General features: G+C 36.2%; 2 protein-coding genes and 2 long non-coding RNA genes across 5 annotated transcripts; 1 reads left to right on the top strand and 3 right to left on the bottom strand.

The window, feature by feature from the left end:
• Nucleotides 1–215: 215 nt before the first annotated feature.
• Nucleotides 216–2,365, bottom strand: LOC113349632. Its single transcript, XM_026593629.1, has 2 exons — nucleotides 1,712–2,365; nucleotides 216–1,312 (listed from the first exon to the last, which is right to left on the bottom strand). The coding sequence occupies exons 1-2, from the start codon at nucleotides 2,363–2,365 to the stop codon at nucleotides 302–304; spliced, it is 1,665 nt and encodes a 554-aa protein (XP_026449414.1). The 3' UTR covers nucleotides 216–301.
• A 16,109-nt stretch (nucleotides 2,366–18,474) lies between these two features.
• On the bottom strand, nucleotides 18,475–20,015 carry LOC113349635. The gene is made up of 2 exons (XR_003360297.1): nucleotides 19,967–20,015; nucleotides 18,475–18,881 (listed from the first exon to the last, which is right to left on the bottom strand). It is a non-coding gene; the product is annotated as an uncharacterized LOC113349635 (long non-coding RNA).
• On the top strand, nucleotides 18,975–22,598 carry LOC113349633 (putative serine/threonine-protein kinase). Of its 2 annotated transcripts, none has more exons than XM_026593630.1 (8): nucleotides 18,975–19,479; nucleotides 20,162–20,507; nucleotides 20,595–20,827; nucleotides 21,101–21,227; nucleotides 21,302–21,376; nucleotides 21,471–21,657; nucleotides 21,739–21,871; nucleotides 22,069–22,598. In XM_026593630.1, the coding sequence occupies exons 2-8, from the start codon at nucleotides 20,360–20,362 to the stop codon at nucleotides 22,321–22,323; spliced, it is 1,158 nt and encodes a 385-aa protein (XP_026449415.1). In that variant the 5' UTR covers nucleotides 18,975–19,479; nucleotides 20,162–20,359; the 3' UTR covers nucleotides 22,324–22,598. The 2 variants fall into 2 exon arrangements, with proteins under 2 accessions (XP_026449415.1, XP_026449416.1); XM_026593631.1 differs by having other exon boundaries at nucleotides 20,314–20,507.
• A 107-nt stretch (nucleotides 22,599–22,705) lies between these two features.
• Nucleotides 22,706–23,733, bottom strand: LOC113349634. Its single transcript, XR_003360296.1, has 2 exons — nucleotides 23,544–23,733; nucleotides 22,706–23,115 (listed from the first exon to the last, which is right to left on the bottom strand). It is a non-coding gene; the product is annotated as an uncharacterized LOC113349634 (long non-coding RNA).
• Nucleotides 23,734–26,445: the final 2,712 nt, after the last annotated feature.

The raw sequence follows: 26,445 nt of genomic DNA on the forward strand, positions 1-26,445 counted from the left end.
TATTGAATTTCTTTGCTTTGATGATCAATGGATTAAAATGATATATGCATGTACGTTTGTCATGTACAAGGATGTACAATGACAGGATAAACACTTGATTCGGAGAATCAAGTTTCTCTGCTCTTGCGAACATCCTAAAAGTCGAGTGAACGATTAGTTTTTGATTAAAATTGGATTAGGTTTCTATTACAGCTTCCTAGCTTATATACTTTCCACTCTAATATCTAACGACCATAATCTTCCAGGTGGTTATATCTCAACCGCCCACTACAACTTACTACTAACTAGCACTCTCTAACTACTAAATACCAATATTACTAAAGACACATACATATACGATAAGGGGCACCGTCTCCATATAGTGGGTACATGACATTCCCTTCTCCTTCGAAACATCCTTGTCCTCAAGGATGAGTGGCGAGTCGGTAACTCCGGTTACGCAAAATTGTTTTAGAGCCTGGCGGTGCAGCTGTGAAGACTTGAAGCCACTGTTGTATTGTCCACTATCTCCTTTTAGTTGTGAAACCATATACAAGAGCCAAAACCGATGTGATGGAACAAGTGAGACACCCTTGGTAACTGATAACTCTTGTGTAAAGTCTTGAATAAGAAGTGCTGCTCCCTTGCCAGCTAAAGTAAAAATATAATTCTCCAAATACTTCCCACGTCGTACTCCTCCCTTGACCTGTACAGTGCTTATCACCCCATCAGCGAGTCTGACATGGATTCCTACTATCCAAACAAGTGCACCAACGAGACAGATATGCCCTTTCCCCATTAGATAAGACAGTCCACTCATAAAATTGTAACAAAGAAGGTAGCGAGTGGAATTGCATATGTATAGACTTATCTGTTGATCGCCACAAGAATACCAGCCACAGTGTAATAAGGTGTATAGAGATATCCAGCTCGTATGCTTAACCATACAGAAAAGTCTACCTGCAGCAGCCAAGTACCAACCGAGAAATCTCATGAGGCGTGCTGTAATTTGATTATGGACGTCAGGTTTGCAGAACAGAATGCTCTTAGAAGTCCGTTTTTTGTCAAAGGACACCACAGAGACAAAAATCATATCAGTCCAGCTAACATTTCTCACACTCCACCACCCAGTTGGAATCAATTTGAATTTCCACCTCAAGAACTCGAACCGAGACAGCACGTCTAGAATCTGAACTAGGTTGAGTAAGACTTGAGTTTCCATCAGTCTTTCAGAAAACTCTAACTGGATATTGCTAGTCAGTGGTTTATACCCCATAAACCATAGTGGATAGCTCATAATATCGCCATCAGGTTGCAAATCAAGCAATCTACACTTCAGTAATAAGAGAAAAAAATTTGCTCCACTATTAGTAAGCAATTTGCTGTTTAGTAACAACACACAGCTTGCAGGTTGTTTAACGATAGAAATATGATGGTGCACTTGACAGAAACTACGAGAGAGAATAAGTGAATTGTTGAACATATGCGGCTGTGCATAATTATTGCTGAAAATGAAAACTGCATAGCAACCACAACCCCAAAAAATTTCTCTCGCTGCTCCCCTCTTCACAGACAAGCCACTCTTAAGTTGTAACCAAAAGTGGTTCTCATTTCCACTAATACAAGGGACAATAGATCTACGTAATCCCAGTAATGTAATGAAAATCAGAACATATCCATAACCATTTTCTGTACCTCGTAAATAGAAATGGAACAAGGGAAAAGGTAGTACCTTCCATAATACACCCATTATGTCTCCTTTAGCATCATTCTGAATTAATTTAGCCCAGAGGGTATGTTCCTGTGGTAGCCTTCTATAATATAATTCATCCGACATCTCCGTTAACACCACATGCCACCATAGACTATTTGTTTGCGATATTTTCAGCCTGCCGTCACCATAGTCGCATTCTTTAACTGGCACAAATACAATCATATATATAAACTGCAATGCTGATTCATACCCAATATCAAATCTGTAAGAGAGTGAGAGAAATTTCAGTGCTTGTCCTGCGACAGTAAACATGCCCACAATCTCTATATCAACATTACTCTTGGTTATAGTCCCCTTGCCATCGGAAATGACAACTTGAGAATCAAGGTTACGACCAACGGCAGGATCAAAACTAACTACATAGCCGTGACTATTTGCTTCCCGTGTATGGTAGTCATGCGTCATAAGTCTTGCACTTTTAAAAAATTTAATTTTGCACAAAAATTTGGTCTCAGAGTAACCGCCAACGACAAAGCACGTAACTGACGTAAAGCCCGTGATAAACCAATCAACACCACTATCACCCTTCTGAGCCAGCATACACACAATACAATACATAAACTGAACTTTCTGGTACCCTAGTCCTAAATCCATCTCATAAATATAATCCATTGAAGTTTACCCAGTAAGAATAGTCGTACAAGAACAAGAATACCTTTCCAGAAGTTCAATTTCTTTCCCACGATCGAATACTCCACAGGTAAAGTTGGAACAAGGGTAAGAAGAAACAAACAGTATCCATTTGAGACACACATTATCCAAGAGAAGCATTTTACCCATTTTAGCCAACACTAATAAAACTGAATCAGAAAACAATGAATCGGATTCAAAACCATACTTATTAAGCTCCTGGATAAATTTTCCTTTGTAGTAAGCCATTGAAACTGAACCCACATTAAAAATGAATAAACCAGAAATAAATACCCAACTAATAAAGAATCTATAACCATTATCAAATAAAAAATACCCCTTAATGAGTTTCCATCCTTTCCCGCGATCAAACACACTACCGCTAGAATCACTAATAAGGGAAAGACATACATCATTGTAAAGAATCTTACACATTTGGAGCTGCAAGAGGTAATCAAATATAACACCCAATAAATTCGAAACTGCACTCTCAGGAAATTTATCAAACAACAGGCCTGCAATATTAGTAACACCATCTCTATCTAATATACCCACAATTGATTCACCAACCAACCAATCTAACCGATACCCAGGTTTGGGAAACAAGTCATGAAAAGAATTGCCATTGTAGTTGGCCATTAAAATAGAATAAACAGATAATGCAAACGAACATGAAGTATCCAAACCAAATTCAGAAATTCCGAAATAAGAAAAACTTTTGATGATTTTGAGTTCTTTTCCTGGATCAAATATGATATGAGAAGCATCAAAGAGAAGAGTAATACATTGCTTACCAATTAGTTTACTGTTAGTAATGACCTTTTTCTTCGAGCATTCAGGTTCCGCAACCTCAGAACTCATAATTTCTTTAGATTGAAAATTCAAAGCATCAAGCAAATCGTCCTCTACGTCGAAGAAAAACGAAGGAATAAGAAATTCGAAGTCTAGACAATCACCATCTTCTTCAGTTTCAACAAAGAAATATTAGGGTATCAACTCTAGTTCGAGAGAATCCTTTTCTTCGTCAACACCAGGAGGAGTTAATTTGATTTCCTCAGATGGAGAAACAATGAAATCACCAATTGAGTCTATGTCGATCTTAAAAACCCATTTAAATCCTTATCTGAATCGGTTTTAGACCAAGAATTTGAAGTCGAATCTGAATGGTGATGTGATGCAGATGGTTGTTGTAGATCGATTCCAAACAGATTTAGAATAACATTCATTTTGGTACTAAAAGATCTAATCTCAGATTTGATTTCAGTGATCGAATCTGTGTGTTGATTTACGGTAGTTAAGATTTCTTGAAGTTTTTCTGTGGTAGCCATGGTTACAGGTTCCAGGATTAGAATCTGATACTAATTGTCATGTACAAGGATGTACAATGACAGGATAAACACTTGATTCGGAGAATCAAGTTTCTCTGCTCTTGCGAACAGCCTAAAAATCGAGTGAACGATTAGTTTTTGATTAAAATTGGATTAGGTTTATATTACAGCTTCCTATCTTATATAGCTAGCTTTCCACTCTAATATATAACGACCATAATCTGCCTGGCGGTTATATCTCAACCGCCCACTACAACTTACTACTAACTAGCACTCTCTAACTACTAAATACCAATATTACTAAAGACACATACATATACGATAAGGGGCACCGTCTCCATATAATGGGTACATGGCAATATTCTCTCTGTCCTCTTAAGTTCTTATTAATGAGTTTTACACTCAACAATGTAGTACCTCTAGGGTTTTAAGACAAGGGGAACTTATGTCCCCTTATATTTTTTTATTATGGCTCTCGAGGTGTTTTCGAGGATTATTTAGAAGCATATTTCTATGAAAAATTGTCATATTTTAGTGTTTCTATAAGAGACCTTAAGGTTTTAAAGTGTTTGAATGCTGGTGTTAATGGTGGATTTTTGACAAGGAAAAAGACTTGTGAATTCCCATCTAAACCTGTATCAAAGACGCATCTACAAAAATATGTTTGCTAGGGCTCCACCCAACTGGACTCTCAGTATTCTATATATATTTAATATATTTACGGAGCGTTTCAGTATTTATATTGTACTTGTATTTATTTCGAATCTACATTGATTCGGCTCATAGATGGATTGATCACTAGTATAGAGCAACCTGTTCCAAGTTGCAATAATTCCATAGTTGAATTCCTTCAAATCGTTCCATATATCAATATTTAGATTCCCGTTTTGTAATATTGAACTTGTCTCAACTTTCAAGTCGTAAAACTTCCACGATTGAATTCTTTGAAGTTGTTCGACATACATATCAATGGAAACTTCCTTCAGCTTAGAACCTCCTTCCCAGCATGGACCTTCTTCCGATGCACTAGATCCGTCCCCAACACCAAATATATCTTTACATGCCGGCGCTTGGTAAAATATTGGACATTGTCTCAAGTCGCATAACTTCCATGGATAAATTACTTGAACATGTTCTATACGCACTTCATGTTCAAATTCTTATCTGAACAACATTGATGTTTTACCATATTCAAAATAAAAGTAACATCCAAGTACGATCTTGTCCATGGTGCTAACCTAATGTCAATTCTAAGATTCACGCGAAGCTAGATATCTCCAAGCATGCCCAGATACCAAAGCATGCCACGACGTTAGAAAATTCTCAAGGAAAGACACCCACGGCGTTAGCACATACTAGCGCCACCAATCAACATGAAGCTAGAAATCTCCAAGTAGTGGGTCAAGTACATAACTTCATGGAACTGGGCTTCCTAAGGTTCCAGAGCCATACTTTCACGGAGTTGAGACTTCCCTCAACACCAAGGCATGTCACAACATGTCGTAAAACTATCATATTGCTAGCAACATCCTATACTAGCCTATTGTCTCTGTACGGCTCGAGCCTGATCTATCTAGTTGGAATCCTGAGTCATAAATATTTTACGTAAGAATCTCTTAGCCGAGATCACACAAAGCACCATCATTGGATACTTATATCATCCCTGAGCATCACAACATGGTCAGGTGATTATGATATCATCATCACAACTCAATGCTCAAGCCATGAGAATATGGTTTATTATCAGGCTTACTAAAATACAAGTCATTTCAAAGACTCAATATCATTACACTAAGATTTGTTAATTAGCCTATTTAGAGTTGAACATATATACGTAAAACATCAAATCTATGGCTGCGAATATAAAACATAGTCTATGACTCCACTATTTCCAACGAGATATCAAAATATCACATGGGGGATTTTCATGGGTACTGGTCTGGTGGTGTATATCAATATGCTCCGTGGAAACACCCCATGATGAGAAAGAAAAAAGTAGTGGTGATGCTTAAGGGATGTTATATGAGTAATAAAGTGATGATCTAGAGGTTTCCCTAACATAGAGTATATAACTTCACCATTACCTCCAAGATCTCCATTTCTCATTTCCTTAACTACCTCTACTACTTACGAGGAATCAATGTGTATTATAAGTATATGGCTTCGTCTATTCTTAATGGACATCTCGGAACGAACGTATGTTTAGGGCCTTAACCTTCACAAAATAGTTTAAACAACTTCATACTGCAAATATATCACCACCATGATTCCTCAACACTTTCTTCTTTCTTATCCTAAGATCAACACTAGTCCTTCCTATGACCGAAGCAAAGCTGGAGCGACCATCTCTTGGTTTAGTTGGGCCTTGTACGATTTTGATCTCTCGAACCTAAAATACTTAAAAATATATTTACTCTAGTTAGAAAATTTAGATAAAAATAACTGGTGATGGTATGATTTTAATTAATGACACTCACTCTAATACTCTTAACTTTAAACAACTTCCATCTAGATAAGTTTGTAGATATTCTGGGCAGAATCATAATTTAGGAAAATCTTCTCTCATTATGTCCACAAACATCAGTAAAAGGGATGTTATAGGTATGGATAAAACTTGGTGGGTGAGGTTTAACCCTGAGCCGCATAAGTATCTTAACATAGTGGGGCAGACTTAATTATCATTGTTTCTTTGGTATTACTGATAAAATTTATATTAGACCGCAGGAATGGAAAAGTAGTGTTTTGAATTTTGTTGGTAAATCCAATTTCTAAAGTTTGTTGATAATCCTGTTTGTAACCTTGTTATGAACTCTCTCTAAAGTTACCCTCTAAGATGATTATAAGAGGGATTTCCTCTAAAGAGATATTAAAATAAAGCAAAGAAGTCATTTTATTGGCCGAGACAAGGTCTGCTCCGCAAAGAGGTGGGCTTGGTCATCAAGATCTTACTAAGAATAATCTTTATCTTCTTAGCAATATGGGTTGGAGAATTGTTAAGTTAGTTGTATATATCTATGATAACCACCTATACAAGAGGTACCTGCTTGTCCTCTATTTGGTTATTTTATTGGAATTATGCAACTTACAAAGTATTATTACTTGTAAATTCAACAAAATTTTGGGTGAAATTGATGTTAAAAAGTATACACATGGAGAAATTCCGATCAATAATGAGTTATTCATGCATCAGCGGGTAAGTAGTACATGTCATTAATTATAATCGTCAGCTGATTAATAATGACCGATTTTATCCGCAATTGAATGCCATGAAACTGAGAAAAAAAATTATGCGCCATAAAAGTTAAATTGTTGTGTTACTACTATAGGCGTAAGTTGGATTTATAAACAAAATAATAAACTATGAATTTGATATTTTGGATGAAGAATATGCGCTTTCTTAGTTGCTTAAGGTTAAGTATTTTAAAAGTGATTGTTTTATAGGAGTATGGTACTAAAACTAGGTATGCAAGTTGGAAGAGTATTATGTTAGGTAGGAACAAGTTGGAAGAAATAGTCTTAAGGGGTATGCGGGTAAGAGGGGTTCCATCATTTTTGGAGGAACAAGTGGCTCAGAAATGTTCATGTTAATTTTTTTATTCCAGCTAAAAAAATTACAGATCCAAATTTGTTGGTGGGTGATGTTTTTGATCATGGATGATACGAAGGATTGGAAACTTAAAGGATGCTTCTGATATTTTTCCTAATGATGTATCGCATGACATTAAATCTATTTTAATTACATTGTCAGACTTTGTGAGCGACAAAAAAGTCTAGCCTTTCTCACAGTCTGGAAATGTTACTGTTAAGAGTGCATATTTCCAATTGTGTAAAAATAAATCCTCAATGGTTTTTAATAAGGCTTTAAGGTTTATCAGTAATCTAACTTGTTCTCAAAATAATTAGGTTTTTTACCTGGATGTTGGTTTTAAACATATTGAATGTTAGGGAAAGATTGTACGTAGAAAACTTTTCTGATGTTTATTTTTGCAAGCTTTGTGATACGGATTTTGAAAACCTCTTCAATTAGTTCTTTAATTACAAAATGGTTTCATCAGTGTGACAATTTATGGAAAATGGATGGGATATAAAGATTGAGTTGTAGCCATTCTCTAGATAATGGTTCAAGATACAACGCACCAAGGTTCCTTAAAATTATTGTGTTAGTTGGCAGTGCCTTTTTCGTATAACTTCGAGAAATATTTAGTTTGCAACAGTTGAATTTTTATTTAAAAATTAGAAAGATCTATTGTAGGTACATTGTTCGAAAGATTTTAAGGAGTACAAGGACTATTTGAGTGTTTTTTCTCAAAAAACTAAAACTAAGGAGACTCGCAAACATAAGATTTATGTTAACTGGTTTATATCTGGTATAAGTTTTTCTAGATTAAATACTGAAAGTTCTTATGATGGAAATTATAATATAGGTTCGAGATAATTTACCATAGGAGAGGATGGTAAATTCTTGACTTTCCATGCCAAGTATCTCCATAACTATGGCAACAATATGGTTGAGTCGTGTGCTATCAAGGAGGGGCTGCTGCAACAGGGTGATCCAGATGAAGCTATTACTATTTATTTCTTTTATGAAGCTTGAGATGAAAAACGACTCAACAGTGGTGATCCAGATGTGCAACGGGGTCATTTATTCATCTTGGTAATTTGGAGATGCGTTTTAGGGATATTCATATGTTGGTTGAAGCCTTTGAGAGTGTGAGTTTGAAGAACAAATACATGGAGGAAAATAAGGTAGCTGACACACTTGTTTAAGTTGTGTTATTAAAGAATAATTAGGAAACAAATTAGTATTCCTCCACGTATGATATTGAGAATGCTTTAAATTTAAACTTAATGGAATGACTTGCTGGGGTTTGGTAAGCCAATGTTCGAGATAGTGTAACCTTTTCCATTTTTTTTTGTTATTATTCATATTGTCCTTAGGCTCGCTAAAATACAAGTTATCCAAAAACTCAGTATCATTACATTAAGATTTGTAGCTAATCATCCTATTCAGAGTTGGACACTTAGACGTAACTCATCATAGTTATGGCTTATCCAAGATAAAAGGTAGTCCGCGAATCCCATATTTCCATCGAGATATCAAGATATGTCACATATGGAGATCTCCATGGGTATTGGTATGGTGGTTTACAACAACGTGTAGCGTGGAAACACCCCATGATGAGAAAGCAACAAGTAGTGGTGACGGTTAAGGGAAGTTAGAAGAGTGGTGGAGTAATGGTATACATTGTTCCCTGACATAGCGTATATGACTTCATCATTACCTCTGCGATATACACTTATACTTTCCTTCACTACCTCCACTACTTACGAGGAGTCAATGTATATTATAAATAAATGTCTTCATATATTCTCAATTAAAGGACATCTCAGAACGATCTTATGTTCATAGCCTCAACCTTCACACAATAGTTAAAGAAACTTCATACTGCAAATACATCACCACCGTGATTCCTCAATATTCTCTACTTTCCTCTCTAAGATCAACTGTTTTCCTTCCGTTTTGACCGAAGCATGGCTGGAACAACCATCTCTTGGTTTAGGCCGACCTTGTACAATTTTGATTTCTTGAACTTAAGTTACTTATATAGTACATTTTTTTACCACAGTTACAAAATTTAGATACAAACAACTGGTGGTAGTTTGATTTTCCTTGATGGTAATCACTCTCATACTCTTAATTTTAAACAACTGCCATCTAGATAAATATGCAGGTGCTCTGGGTAAAACTGTAATTTAGGAAAATCTTCTCTCATTATGTCCATAAAAATTAATTAAAGGGATGATAAAAGTATGGATATCACGTGGTGGGTGAAGTTTAACCCTGAGCCTGATAAGTATCTTGGGGTTTCTATGCAGTTAGGCATGCTTAATTCTCATTGTTTCTCTGAATTATTGATAGAATTGATAATATAACATAGGGATGCAAATATAATACTTTGTGTTTTGTTGGTAAGTCTAATTTGCTTAAGGTTGGTGATAATCCTATTTGTAACGATATGATGAACTCTGTCAAGTTACCCTCTTAGTTGATTAGACATATTGATAAGTTTAAGAGGGATTTTCTTAGAAGAGATACTAAAAGGAAGCAAAGAAGTCATTTTGTTGGTTGGGACAAGGTCTAATCCGCAAATAATAGTGGTGGGCTTGGTTTGCAAGATATGGCTAAGAATAATCTTGCTCTTCTTATCAAGATGGCTTGGAGAATTATAAAGATGACGAGTATGTGGATTCCAAGTTGCATAAGGCTAAGTATTTTAAGAGTGAGAGTTTTGTGGAAGTGTGGTACTAAAACTAGGCATGCTAGTTCGAAGGGTATTATGTTAGGTAGGAATATAACGAGAGATAATCTTAGGTAGTCTTCGGGGTAAAGGGAATCCCATCATTATTATTGTCTCAAATATGTTGGTGGGTGATACTGTTGATCATGATAGGAAGGTTATATTGGAAACTTGAGGATGGATATGATACTCTTCCTAATGATATGATGCATGATATTAAATCTATTCCAATTCCCTTGTTAGACTCTGGGTCGTTAAGAGTGCATATTTTCAGCTGTGTAAACAAAAGCCTCACTTTGTTTTTAATAAGGCTTGGAGGTTCATCTGTAATCTCACTTGTCCTGAAAATAATTAATTAGGTTTTTTATCTGGATGTTGGTTTTAAAACAGATTGATTGTTGAGGAAAAATTATACAAGAAAAACTTGTGTGATGATCCTTCTTGAACGCTTTGTAATATGGACTTTAAAAACCTCTTCCATTTGTTATTTAGTTGCAAAATGGTTGCACCAATTTGGAAATTCATGGAAAACCTATGGGACATAAAGATTGCATTATATATATTCTCTACAGAATGATTCAAAAGGCAGTGCACCAAGGTTCGTTAGAATGATTTTGTTAATTGGTAGTCACTTTTTTATATAACTTTTGTGGAATATTTGGTTAACACTAATTCTATTTTTATTTAAGAATTCAAAAGTTCAATTGCATGTATATTTTTCGGAAAAATTGAAAGTTCAACTGCAGGCATTTTTTTCTGGAAACTTTTAAGATGTATAAGAAATATTTGAGTATTGTTGCTCCGAAAGCTAAAACTAAAGAGACTCAAAAATATATATATATATATATATATATATATATATATATATATATATATATATATATATATATATATATTTTTATTGACTAGTTTATGTCAAGTGTATGTTTTGCTAGGTTAAATACTGAAAATGCTTATGATGGAAATTATAATATAGGTGTGAGAAAAGCTATCAAATGAGAGGATGGTGAATTCTTGGCTTGCCATGCCAAGTATCTCCATAACATTAGCATAAACATGGATGAGTTGTGTGCTGTCATGGTCGGGTTGCCGCATGCCATCTATCATGTTTGTTTTTTCTCCCCGATATTCTTAAGCTTGTGTTGAAAAGCGACCCAACAGTAGGCGATCCAGATATGCAACATGGTCGTTTCTCCATCTTGGTATTTTGAAGATGCGTCTTAGGGATATTCAAATGTTTAGTTGAGACCTTTGGGAATGCGGGTTTGAAGCACAAATATAGGAAGGACAATGGGGTTGCTGATACACTTGTTAATGGTGTTGTTAGTAAATAATAATTAGGAAAGAAATTGGTATTTTCTGTATATGGTTTCCGGATGCTTTAAAGCTAACAAGGCGAACCAGTTACGAGGGTACTTCCGGTAGGCTATAGGTTTTAGCTTTCAGATTCATTGATTTGCCCATACTTTATGAACGGTGAAATTGACACGGATCGGATGACAAAATGACTGAATAGATGGCTTTAATTAGTACAAGTAAAAATAGGTCTCATTGATGCACTTATATTCGTCCCCCGAATTACAGTTGTTCGGATCACCGCCTAGCATTTGGTGTAGAATGAGAGAGGGAATTCGGAGATTCCGTCGATCAGCGGCATACAAAGACTTCTCTGAAAGATTAGATTGATAAGTAAGTTCCGGCAAGCTTCACTACTATTGGGCTGGCCCATCTAATCAATTAATATATGTATGGTCTCGCATATCTTGCTCATCTGACATGGCATGAATGACCCAACCTGCATTCAGGAAAGAGTAATGCTTTAAAAAAGATATGATTCATTAAGTGAAAGACTCTAACCGAATAGTTAGAGATGCCGCAAGCAAAGATCATATAGCCTAATTGACTGCAAGTAGACTTAGTGGGATGACTTTCCCATGTTTGTTAAAGCCAATGTTCGAGATAGTGTAACCTTTTCCACCTAGAAAAAACCTTCTTTTTTTTTTATTCGACACCATTGAGACTATTCCCCTTAGCAAACCCAACCAACTAGACTATCCCCACTGCTAATCTAGTGATCATCTCAACAACATGATTTTCATCTCACTTGGAGAGTAGAAAATAGGGGGTCCAACCGTCCCTACTGGGAATCAATTCCATACCTTTCACACAAATTATAGGCAAACAAAGATGTGTTATCTGTTGTACTAAATTGTGAAACATAAACTTGTCTTCTTGTATTCTTGGGTGAGTCTACACCTACTGCTGGATTATCCCGAGTGAGACAAACTTCTGGTGAACACCAGGAAAAAACAGTAGGGGGCTGCTAAATGATGGATCCCACATCCTTTTTACCTCACGCTGGATTACCAGTGGGGATAATCCTGCGATATCATATTAGACATATTCCTATGCACATGCCAAAAAAAACCTGTTTAACATACCATTGGCATGGCAAATGAGTTGCGCCACTATGGGAAAACCATTGCAACAGAGTTTCTACCGATCGTTATTATTGACAGCGCTGGAGATATTATGAATAACGCTGGCGCCATCAAACCCATCGCTCAATATAAATAATATCCCCAACGATATTATGATTATCGATAAGTAATTATTTTGCAACGACTATTTCCCCTTGTTGGTTTCTATATGTACGCCATTGTACATCTTCAAGTTACTCACACATACTTCTGTATATATTTCACCAATTACTCTATCTCTATTCTCAATTTTAAATTTCATAGTCATCAATGGCGATATCCAATGAAGATAGGATTGCTATTATGAATCGGTTTAGATTACAACAAGAAATGCATCAAAGGAGGTTGAAAGAACTTGACAATGAGAAAGATGAAGATAATAAACTAATCGACACTTTGATGCTCGTACATACAAGCCAAATACCTAGAGTTTCAGAGCCACAATGAGTATTCTCTAGAAGATATATGTAACGAGGGAGGGAATTTTACCACCAGAAGCTGATGCACGATTATTTTCTTCCCAATTGTATGTACTCTGATCAAGATTTACAACGTCGATTCTCCATGCCTCGACATCTGGTGAAAAATATTATTGAAGGTCTTTGTCGAGTAGGACCTCAATTTAATTATCAGTTTGATGCACTGAATATTAGAGGTCATAGTCCTGAACAAAAAGTTACTTCGACTTCAAGGATTCTAGGTTATGGCAGGCCAGCGGATACGAACGGTGAGTACCTTCGTATGGGTAAAGCAACTTCATTCACTTGTATTTGTTTTATGAAGTAATAGTTAATCATTTTGGTCCAATATATTTACGAAAACCAACCGAGGAAGACGTTGGATAAATATGGAGGGAGAATGAGAACAGGGGATTCCAAGGAATACTAGGTAGTCTTGATTGTATGCAATGGGTATGTCAAGGATGCCCTATTTATTGGGCCGGTCAATATAATGATCATTATCCAAAACCAACCGCTATCCTTGAAGCTGCTACTTCTAATGATTGTTGAATATAACACGTTTTTTTTTTGTCTTCCGGGTTCACAAAATGATATTAATATTTTGCACAAGTCGCCTCTGTTTGAAGATATGAAGTATGGATTTGCACAAGTCGCCTTTGTTTCATGATCAGCGGGCATCAGTACACTCATGGGTATTATCTTGCGGATGGTATCTACCCAAAATGTCCCACCTTGGTTCAATGCTACGGTCAGCCTCCTGCCGGTCCATTGAGCCGTTCATACCGGCATTTTAACACTCGCCAAATGGAAGTGAGGAAGGATGTGGAACGCGCTTTTGGAATTTTCAAGAGGGAGTTCGATATCATTTTTCGGCCATATCGTGGGTTGAGTGCTCATGAAATGCACACGACTATGCTTACTTTCATAATTCTTCATAACACGGTCATTCAGGAAACCCGTCACGATAAGGAGTGGATTAACTATGAAGATGAAGATTCGAGGCCTGAGATTTAACCACAAAGGGGCGTGCCTGCAAGAAATTATGCTCAAATGACTAATTACATTTAGAACCAGAATTTGTATGACAGTTTAAGAGATGATCTGAGAGTGAATCTTTGGACAGAGCGTGGAAGAGAGTGAATCTTTGGGCATAACTTATTTTAGTTTAATTATTAAGTTATGTATTTTAGTTTAATTATTAATTTATTTATTTTATTTTAAGTTAATCAGCGAAACTTATTTAAGTAGACTGTAACAACATTTCGAATTAATTAACTTTTCATTTCAAACTAATATTAAGTAGAATGAACAACAACATATTAAATTAAAATGCAATAATTCAACTTAAAACTTAAATTAATACATCAATCATCTACGGGAACTACTACATCGAACTCATCCTCATCATCATCACCACTAGGTTGGTTGTTAATAAATCCAGCTTGTTGTTCAATCTGTGCTTGAATCCTGTCAAATTCGATTTGGCACACATGTTTGTGCTGAGGGTTTATAGTTGAAGTGTTAGTTTGAAGAATGTTATGCTTGTCATAGTCAAACCCAAATTTTTCTTGAGAAAGACGACTTTTATCACTCTCCCTGTTTTGAAATTTCCTATCAACTGCTCTTTGCTTCTCGATGGACTTTTGATATTCTATAAATTCCGCCATGTTAAATTCATTGGAACTTCCTCCTTCTTGAGCTAATTTTATAGTCAGTCTTGTATTGTTCCTCCCTGGAAGTTTTCTCTTACCACCATCATCATTGAGAACTAAGTTCATATTTGGGTTTCTTGGGGTATCAGGTGAAGAATTTGATGGACTTGGTGAAAATGGTGAAGAATTTGGTGTTGAGGGAGAAGAATTGCATGGTGACCTTTCAAGTACTTGTTGATTAGTTGTTAACAATTCTGAATTATATTTGTTCAACACCTTCAAAATATGATAACAACTTCCGAAACCGAACTGTTTTCCATGTTTTCGCTGCCAATCTGTACGAACCTGTCTTTCAAAATCACCATCCACAAGACCAGTCTCCCGGCCTCCTCTCTTGGCTTGCATTATTAATCCAGCATAAGCAGCTAGTTTCTTGTTGATTATAATGAAGCATTCTGCCAACCCTTTTGCATCACGATAATTGATGTTCATGGTTTGTGCTTCATATTTATGAAATATGTTTTCCCACATGGTGTTACCATGTTGTTGTGCACCATCGATACAATCTTGGGTAAAATAAAAATATAACTGTTAGAACATTGCTCGGTCGAACTTACAAGTGTTAATATATCAAGCTTGTTGTCAAATTTAGTTGTCAAAACTATATCTTGATTTCTAGTCTACAATTAGTTAAGTCCCGGTCTAGGATAGAGGTAGTTGAGAAACAAACCAGTCATCATTTGCGTTCTACCGTTTGAAGTCGCAGATCAACCAAAGCTTTTGGAGAACTTCATCAATAAAAGGTAAGTGAAGACTGAACCACCTATTTCTCAAGTTATATTCACCTTTCTATCCTTGAGACGATTGTCACACAACTAATTAGACTAGCTTTCATAGACAAGAATTTTGAGTCGAGAACTAATTATTTAGTTTACGAATTTCTCGGAACATAATGACTAAGATTAATGAATATTTGTTCATGCCTGATCAATTTCGGTGGAGAACAATTTATTGTTCGAAATCAAATCATGATTCAAGTTTATCATTCGGAAATAACCTGGAACATTGACAAGTGTCATTGATGTTATTTGGAAATGTTTTTAATTTATTTAGAGAAATATAGAACTACTATATTCGGAAGACAAGACAGTATTATCAGTCTTACAAACTGAGATAACTGTTATATGTCTGAATCCGTATTACATGTATTCATACACGTAGCGGAGTAGCTATATATCGACTTACAGATTTGTGTGATACGCATATTCGTATGCACATCATGGGAAAACCTGCTTGTTTCGTGATTCAGATAGGTTCGTATATTCGTATACAAACCATTTTGGAATTGTGGTGAGGGAAACGGGTTTAAGTATTCAAACCGGTATGCGAACCAATACATTTATATGTTCTTGAACCATTTTAGTACCTAAGCCGGTACGCATACTGAAAAGATTATGTGAACTCCGGAACCGGTAAATTCTTAAGGTTTCCAAGCCGGTTCGCAAATTGAAAAATTTCTGTGAACTCCGGAACTCAGTTTTGCACCTAGGTTTGCAAACAGGTACGTGAACTGAAAAATTTATGTCATCTTCGGAACTCGGTTTTGCTCATAAGTTTGCAAACCGTTCCGCGTATCATGACTTAGTCTATTCACGAACGACTCATGTATTTATACTTTGTGCATTTACAAATTAGGTCGATGCGTTTAAATTATTTCTACGAGATGATTTGCATTTGATCAATTCTCTAATAAATATTAAACTTGTTTGATCACATGATTGTGGCTCAAGATTAATGTCTTTGTGTTAATGAAAATGAGTGTTAAGCTTTTAAGTTCAAACCGGCTAGTTTCGGCTAACCATGTTAGACATAGTCCTTGTACACGGTTCGGTTACGGCTTACCTAACCAGAGTGTATATCTTGTTATGTGAATAAGATTCAAAGTTTTCATCTAGCAGTGAATATTGTTTGCTTGGTTCCAAAGCTATCTTAGCTGAAACCTAAAGAAACCTATGCTTTGAAGTCTATATAAGGGGAACTCTTGGAAATTGGGATCTTCGAATCCCAACACTACTTTTTGGTGTGTCCTGGTTGTATCTAGAGTCGTCCTCTCTAGAAACCCTTTTAGGATTTAGCGACTATCAAAGACTTCATTGGGATTCGTGAAGCCATGTCCAATTGTATTTTATCTTGACAACTTGAGTATCCTGATCTTGTTTGATTGTTGATTTATCAATTGAACAAAATAGATAGAAATCACAAAGTTCTCTTCGTCTCAACTTTGTGATTCCACAAGTTTTATACTTGTGGGGTGAATAATAATCTAGGCTGCACTTCGGGTTCCATAAGTCCGGATTTTGAGGATAGCCAGACTTTTGTCAAGTTGCTATCGATTTCCAGCACCTGGATCTTACGTTTGATCTGATCATCCGTTTCGATCGTAAATCAGGAAATCAATTATATAGGCTTAATCCGTGGGACGCAGATTTGGTTTAAAGTCTTCAATTGAGTTGAAGCAACTTTTAATTGGTGTGACGTCATCTAAGGAAATCAATTGCGTGGAGTCCTGCTGGGATTCAAGAGGCCTAAGGAGCGCGGTTGTACCTGAATCAGTAGAAGGCTGAGTTCGGGCTCAACTTTATTCCAGACCGAAGTTAATCTGGACTAGGTCTCACGGTTTAATATAGTTTGGTGTTCAATCTGGACTAAGTCCCGCGGTTTTTCTACATTTGCGGTTTCCTCGTTAACAAAATTTCTGGTTTCTGTGTTATTTCTTTTTCCGCATTATATTGTTTATCTTTATAATTGAAATATCACAGGTTGTGCATTGATCAATCAGAGTAGATACGTCCGACCTAGTTTGTTGGATACGACTTGATTGATCCTTGGACATTGGTCTTTGGTACCGTAACTCTCTTTGTGATTAGGTTCACAGATTCAATTCTGTAAACGTTCTAATTGCAAGAGAGATAGAGATATAACTCTAAGACACTTTCCTTGATTGAGTTTTAACTCTCGGAGTGGTGTTGAGTTTGTCCATACAGATTGCCTACGAAAAAGTTGGTGGTGTATTTTGGTACTCCTAGTGTTTTCAATTGGTATCAGAGCAGACAAACACGTTAACACTTAATAAGTTTGTGTTTGAAGCAGTCTGACTATATAGACAGGAGTGCAATCTCGATAAACGTACCGCCAATGTTCGATGACTTAAATTACTTAGGCATATCCATAAATTAATGGGTGTATATATGACAAAATCTGATGTTTGGCATGTACATAGGAACGGGCCTTAAGGTTGTTGATTATCTTCTCGGGATTAAAGTGATAATAAACAGACGTTTGGCGAACGCTGTCAATATCCCCACCATAAGTTGGATTCCATTTTATCAAGAATGGTATGATAGTCATAGACCAACTTTCGCTTTTCTTTATCACCCTTCACAGTGACATGAGTGTAACATCATCAAGCTTACCTTGTGATCCAAAGGCTGAGCTGAGTAAAATCGCACATGTCAACCTGACCAAGCATAGGAGCTTTCTCTAATTTTGGACAATATAGATGGCCATAACTATACTGACCCTAGAAATAGTAGGGAGTCATCTCTAAAAACCACAAATATACGGATCTTGGCTCATTGAGAAAATTTGCAGACAAAATGACAGCCTGTAAGCATAATAAACAAGGACATAGACCAGTTTGTATATAAGCAAGTGGGTACGTATCCCACATCCTCAAGCAAAATGAGTGGGAAAATCGTGACAATTTACCATTAATACTATTGATTGCCACGTTATGTTCTATTGTCCAATGCTGATCCCTAAACTTTGATTTCGAACTATGTTGGTTCCCAAACAACTGTACTGAGAAACAGAAAACAAACGCAAGTAACCGGTAATATTGATTTAGAGAGTTAAAAATACAACTGGTGACACCCAGATTCACATGGCTGCTAATAGGGGTACCTGTTTGCTTGGGGGTGTACCATTCTAAAGGTATAAGTATATGGAATTTGGTACACTCCCAAGGAAACCGGTCCCCTCTGTTAGCAATCTTGCAAATTCAAGACAGGTAAGAGTTTTTACAGCATCAAGAAAACTGACCAAAGACATGATGTTGCAATGCAAGCACAAATATTCAATTTCATGAATGTTCACCTCCTTTTCTTCCACAGATTAAGACAACAACACATCCAAACAGACTCCTGTTTTATTGAGAAGCCCACAATTTCCAAAGCAAGGAAAATTGCTGACCTAGCACTTCCTTTCCAGCTCTGATCTCTGCAGAACATGACAACCTCTAGTCAACTAATCTCTACTGGCTTTAAAACCTCTAAACAAAACAAAACAAAACAGAACAAAACAGAACAGAACCCTTGTATTAAAACATAATAATATAAAACAAATAACATGAAAACAACAGCTCTTGAAGAGCTTTCCTACTCCCTTCCTCAAGTCAGGTTTTGATACCCCAAGTTTTCCATAAACAGGTTGATAACCCTATAAAGTAAAGGTGATAAAAAGAACCTGCAATACCCATTTCATGAAAACAGATAAAAATAACAAGAAAAGAAAGAAATCCTAGCCATGTAAGTTTCCTGTTGATTCTGTCGTATTTGCTGTCATGACCCCATAAATAAAAAAAGAGGAGAAAACCCACCATTGTTCACAAAAATGACAACCAATTTTCATTTTTCTTTTCAAATCATAGGACACAAAAAGCATTAGAGAAGAAGGATTTATGTTGACAGGAAGAAGATACTTGAGGGAAATTTGATTGGTACTCTCTCAATATTTGATCTGCCTTCAATAATGGTGTCTCTTCAGTCATGGCGCAATTAAAGCTACTTTCTTCTTCTTCTCTGCCAACTTTCACAAGGTAAAAAAGCAAAAAATGCATATTGCAGTTGGTAACAACAAACAACTACTCACATGGGTTTTGGTTATGTTGAATAAAATCCCTGTTCACAAAGAATGACATAAATTCTTACTGCATGTGTTCTAAGTATAACCCCTCTTGTACCAACTCCATCAAAGTGACCACAATATATACCCATCTTAAATTTGTGTTTTGACTTGTAGAAAAAGCAGGAATTTCAAAGTACAGTCATTAATAGAGTGATTAACTATGTACTAGGAAAAACTTCACAAACAAGTACTCATTTCTTGAGAATCTCTATTGTTTCGGGAATTCATCAACACTTTATTGTTTGAGTTGTCACACTTGCTATATCTTTTTAATGGGGAATGATGAATTTTCATTATCTGTTTATCTGTATTTCTTCTTCTGCTAATGAACAAGAACTTTTGAGAAACATCCATCATATAAGATGAGAAGATGAAGACTAGAAAGCAGAGATAGGTACCTGGAAAAGGCCAGTTTGTCTGTGATATCTTGTTTTCATTGGTGTGGCATTGCCCTACCCAACACAACTATTCTCTTTAAAGGAATATTTGAGATCTACTAATTTGATTTTCTAAGTACTTTTTGAAGTAAAAGCCCACTTGCATTTTGTACCTGTAGTGATGAAACTTATGCTATTGGGATGACTGATTGACAGGGACTTCAACATCCGTCAGTGTTACTTAAAATCAGTATAACACTATACTGCTCTGTATCTGCTAGAGTATGAGTGTTATTGGAGATGGACTATTCAGTTCAGTATCTTTCTTTGTTTCCAGATCCTGATTCCTCAGCTAATTTGTATCACAGTTTCAATGTTTAAGCTTGTGGAAGAAGACTTGGAATTTCGAAGGATATGGCAGGGTCATTTGCCACCATCATAGGAAGTGCTGCAGGAGGAGTTCTACTGGTTCTGATAGTAGCTGGCTTACTATGGTATTGGTTACATTACAGGAAGTTATCGAATAAGAACTCAGAGAGTTCTTCAGATCCATCTGCTCTAGGTAAGGTTCTTTCTGATAGTAGCATGAAGAGTTTCAGCTGGCACGCTTTATCCTAACACTGTTTTTCTGGTAATCAAAATTTTACAGTGGAATGGAACAGAGGAGGATCAGTTTCAGTGGGAGGTCCCGCACTATATGGACCACAGGGAGCAAGACAATTCAAACTTGAAGAATTGGATCAAGCAACTAAGAAATTCAGCGAAACCAATTTTATCGGAGTTGGAAGTTTTGGTTTGGTTTATACGGGTTTGCTCCATGATGGAACTTTTGCTGTAGTCAAAAGACGATCTGGTGCTCCTCGACAGGAATTTGTGGAAGAGGTAATACTCAATTCCTCAAATACAGACTAGCAACAGTTAGGATATCTAGTCTTTGGTTATGAACTTATGGTGAGATCCCTCCTTTAAAGATTGTCAGTAGAATTAAATAGCAAAATAAGGCCGAACCTGAATGTACCAGTAATAGTTGCGGTAACTTGACGAATTTCCAGAGTAGTTTAACAAAGGAGGAAATCACTTCCACTCGAGGCATTACTTAGAATGCAAAGTTGAAATCTGTACATAACATAACATTCTACACATTTGACCAAACAGGTGTGCTACCTCTCGGACATTCAACACCGTAACCTTGTTACTCTCCTCGGCTACTGTCAGGAAGATGGTTCTCAAATGTTAGTTTACGAATACTTGCCAAACGATAGTGTTTGTAGTCATTTATACGGTAAGTGTCAATACATGAATCTGTTTAACAATAGTCATCACATGATACATGTCACATAACTTCTTGCTCGACAGATAATAATGGGCAAGAATCAACGACAAAACTAGAGTTCAAGCAAAGGCTTTCAATTGCTCTGGGAGCAGCTAAAGGTACGCTCCTAATGTGAATATCTGAACTTCCTAACAAAGGGATTTAGATAAATGTGGTTGTGTATTTAGTTTCTACTTGAATCCATATGTGCAGGTTTATGTCATTTGCACTCACTGAAACCGCCTTTAGTACACAAGAACTTCAGAACAGCAAATGTCCTAGTCGACGAGAATTTCATTCCTAAAATTGCAGATGCGGGGATTTTAAGACTACTGGAAAAAATTGAAGAGGCTGGCCCTTCATCAGGAACCGCTAATGAGAATGCTTTCCGAGATCCAGAGTAACTTCATCTCTACTTCTTTATGCTCGTATAAGAAATAAGACTCTTTTTGTTAGTCAATTCTGAAAACCTTTTGTTCAGGATTGAAGAATCAAGACTCCTCTCTGAATCGGGCGATGTATACAGCTTTGGAGTATTTCTTTTAGAGCTTATAAGTGGACAGGAAGTTTCAAAGATTAGCTTCTCAGCACCTGGTGAAAGCTTGATAAAATGGGTAAGTAACCATTTTCAAATGAGAGGATTTGTTATATTTCTCCGTACTATATCTTACTCAGAATGTAAACCTGCTGTTTTCACCTATTACCTAGATACCTGTACTCTATATCTTGCTAAGTTTTTACCAGAATACCTATGTGTTCCAAAAATGTATAAATGCGGTACTGACTGGATCCTTGCCCCAACTTTCTCAAGGTTGAATCCCGTCTGGGATTGAATAGCCTTGTGGACAATCGGCTAACCAGCAACTTCACTTCGGAGGGAATGAAAGATCTGATTAGGCTCACAATAGGTTGCCTAAATAAAATTGGAAGATGGCGACCGAAGATGGATATGGTTGTGAGAGAGCTTGACCGGATTCTCGAAAAGGAAATGACACGGACAACAGTTATGGGCACAGGTATTACTACAGTAGTTACTCCTGGGAGCGAATTGTTTACTTCAAAATAAACAATGAAGAAACTGAAGAAGCAATCTTTAACGAAGGAAATGATATTGGAATGACTGCAATCGAGGAATGGTAAGGCTTCATCAATGATGAAAAAGGTGGAAAAGAATACATTACTTCTAAATTCTTGAGGCCAAAATTCTGTTATATATACTGTAAGGAAGCTTGCTTCAACTTACTCTATTGGCAAGGATGAAAAAACTGGTTCCCCTTAAGGCTGGGGTGTATAATACTATTTGATTACTACAAATGATGCATAACAGATGTTCTTAATCCATGAACAAGTTACATGGTACTTCACCATGCATATTTTCATGTTAGCAATTGAAGTTATCAGCACAGAAACAAGAAGAAAGAAAATGCAAATCATGATAACAATGGGTATGAAGATGAAGCACAAAAATATTTTCAAGCAACTTTGAATCCAAATAATACCATCAAATATCATAGACTGTAGAGCAGATATTTGACAGCAGCATTCAAATATCATATACTGTAGAGCAGATATTTGACGTGCACCATTCCATGCGTTTCATATAAACCGCGTAATCAAATCCAGAGAAAAGAGGGAAAAAGCTAACAGATAGATAAGAACCTATTTTCATATATCAATATAATCCTTCATGATTGGGTTACTCTTCTCCAAGTAAGCATTCCTCTTCCAATTTTCTACAGCTTTCTCAACTGCAGACTTTGCTTGCCGTACTTCTTCTGCAGAGAACTTGTGTTCAATAATTCCCAAAGGTCCTGGTTGCAGTACACCTACTACAGTCTCCATTTCTTGCTCTACCTGCCTATAAAAGGATCCCCCGCCAAATTAGCTAACTGATTTGATAAGTAATCACTGAACATATTAAAGCTCTAATGGATAAAGACACACACGTACAACATGAGTCCAGTTATCAAACTGTGGCTTTAAGCAAATAAATATCCGATTCAATGCATGCAGATTGTTTGCTAAAATGTTTAACACGACCGAATAAGTTTTTTTCCCCTTTTTCATCGATTAATATGTTCGAGTGTTAAGAATTCAACAAACTAAATCAAAATTGAAGAGAAAATTATCAATAAACTTTAGATTTAGGTGATTCTGATAAAAGGCCGGATGGTAAAATATATGAAATCAACAATGGGATTAAGAGAAAACAGTACGGCGTTTATTTAAAAAAAAAAAAAAAAAAGAAGATGATGAGATTAAGAGTTACCCATAAATGGGTAGCACCTGAAAAGCCTTGAAATCGGTCTGAAATTCGTAAAACGTGAGAAAGGTGCTGACATTCTTGATTCTTCTCTTCTCTGCTTTGTATCTAGGGGTAAAGAGAAGGAGGATGGTGAGAAACTAATGAAGTTCTCCAACGAGGACCTTTCTTTGCTAAAGAAAATTGTTTAGGCGCCCACCGACAAGTCTCAAGCAACCCATGAACCGGAAATGATACCCGCCTAACGAACAACCCTTAAGGGTCCGTTTGGCAAGGCATGCATTATGCATTTGAAAGAACGGTAAAAGACGAAAAAAAGAATAAAAAGAGACCGAAATTAGAGTGAAAGATTAAAGAAGAAAATTAAGATACCTGTTGGACAGCATCAGGGTGCATAGCTGTAGCTGCAATGTCCTAATCAGTTGGATCAACTTGAGGGTCATTTTGTTGATGACTAACAGATGCTTGAGCTGAATCATCAGTAGTCTGAATAGGCAAAGCTTGATTACTGTCTACATGATCCTCAGAAATAACCAAAGTATTAGTGAAAGTTCTCTTGCGTATAACAAAGATTTTACAACCACAAGTGCTAACAGTACAGATCATCTTAGAAATGCGAGGAATAGCTCGGTCTGCTGGTGCTAAAGAAGAGTCTGATTGAGAATCAGTGGCTGTAAAGTACGAAACATGCTTACCATCGTAAGGTCCAAGTTGTTGTGAAGCTGAATGTTGATGTAAAATTGGACGTTTCTGATGACCGTGATCAAGAAACAATCTAGCAATCTCTTGAGAACTTCTCTCCAGTAGAGCAACAGGTTCAACTTGAGGACCAAAATTTCTAACAGCTGATTCCATATTAATTCTTTTAGTTTTGCGACTATTGCAAAGTTTAGCATCATGGTCAAGAACCTTTCATTCAGGATAAAGATTGTATGGTTGTTCTTCAAAAAAGAAACTCACCAAATGAGATACTCCTGCAGCATTGACAACATGAATTTATTTAATCAGTGGAGTGGTCACTCTGATCACAACTGAAGCTCTAAACTTATTGGAGGTAGTAGGAGTTACACATCAAGTTGTACTATAACTGTATCTCCAACAATATTATCAAAAAGCTTAAGAATTTCTGAATAAGTGAATTCAGGTAGGAGGTATTTAAACTCAAGACCAAAGGGAGAGGTTTTGAAGTTAATTTTTTGGTAAGGGAAAGAGGGATGCCAGTCATGAAGAACTATGAGATAACCATCAAAATTCCAGTCTCCTTCAAACAAAATAGCATTTTTATCTTCATCAGTAGTAAATCTTATGGCAAAAATATTAGTTCTAGTGATCTAACCATAAGTTGCCAGTGATCATTTCTCTGTAGATGAGACCCAATAAACTTGGCTGCTTTTTCAGCATCCTGCCAAACCATAATTCCAGGTGCAAATAACTTACCAGGAAGACAAATTTTACAATCCTTAATAGCTAGAGATAAAGCAGTAGCAGAATGAGTAATAAATCGAGCTTTAGCAGGGCTATCCTATAAGTTGATGTCTTCCATTTGAGAAGAGATATTATGGATATAATCCGACATTATGATAAATGGAAGGGTGAACAGGGTAGAGGAATTTATGATTGTGAAAATCAAATCATGAACTGGTAAAGTATATAAAGAGAAGTTTAAGTATATGGGTGTCAAAAAACTGTAAAGATAGTTGATGAGTATTGAAAAGGGATAAAGGGAAAACTGAACAGATGTCAAAGTTACAAGATATGATGTGTGATGATGAAATTGAAAGTAACAATAACCAATCTGATAAAACCAGACAAGAATAAAGATTAATACCCACACAAGATACAAAATCAAAAATTAGTGGAAGGGATCGAGGGTTGACTAAGGTTGACTTTTCAATTGACTTTTTTATTTTCTTTATGAAAATTCTTTCTTGGAATTGTCGGGGTTTTGGTAACCCTTCTACTAGGGATTATCTGCCCTATTGTATTCAAAAACATGACCCTGATATTTTCTTTTTGTCAGAAACGAAAACAGTAGATTCAAAAATGCATTTTTACTTATAACAATATAGTTATCCTAATTTCTGGTATGTTCCACCTGTGGGTCAGTCTGGTGGTATTTCTTTGGCCTGGAAAAATGGTGTTGACCTTGAAATCATGCATATATCTAGGCATAATGTTCATGCTATCATTCATACTCATTCACATAATTTGGATTTCCTGTTAAGCTGTATGTATGGTTCAAATAATCCCCTGGAATGTCAAGAACAATGACATTACATGCTTGATATGCAGCCTTTTGTAGATTTACCTTGGATTTTGATGGGAGACTTGAACTTCACTATGTCAAACTCCGAAATTCATAGTTTTTCTCAGCATTCTCATCAACATTCTAGTATGATTAGGCCTATTATTCAACAACTGGGCCTTATAGATTTGAGCTTTACTGGATCTTCTACAACTTGGTCAAATCGTAGACAGGGTACTGATTATACAGCTGTTAGGCTTGATAGAGGCTTGGAAATATTTCTTGGATAAATTCTTATTCAACAGCTCATCTCATTCACATACCACCTGCATCTTCAGACATTCTCATATTCTTTTATATACATCATCAGGTACGGCTAAAAAGTAATTTCCTTTTCGACTTCAAAGATACTGGTATTCTATTGCTTTTTGTGCTGACATTATAAATAAAAGCTGGTATCACCAAGTCTTGGGTTCTCCATCTTATTAGCTTTCGTCTAAACTAAATTATATAAAACATCATCTTCAACTTTGAAAGAAAATGACTTTTGGTAGTATAGAAACTCAAATTCAGTCTATTCAAAACCTTCTTGATCAATGCTACAACAGAAATATGCCAACCTGTGACCCTGAAGTAGTTAATTTTACCCAATCCCTTTAGAAATGGTTAGATATTCAAAA

The sequence above is a fragment of the Papaver somniferum genome, chromosome 2 (assembly GCF_003573695.1).
Source record: "Papaver somniferum cultivar HN1 chromosome 2, ASM357369v1, whole genome shotgun sequence".
NCBI lineage: Eukaryota > Viridiplantae > Streptophyta > Magnoliopsida > Ranunculales > Papaveraceae > Papaver > Papaver somniferum.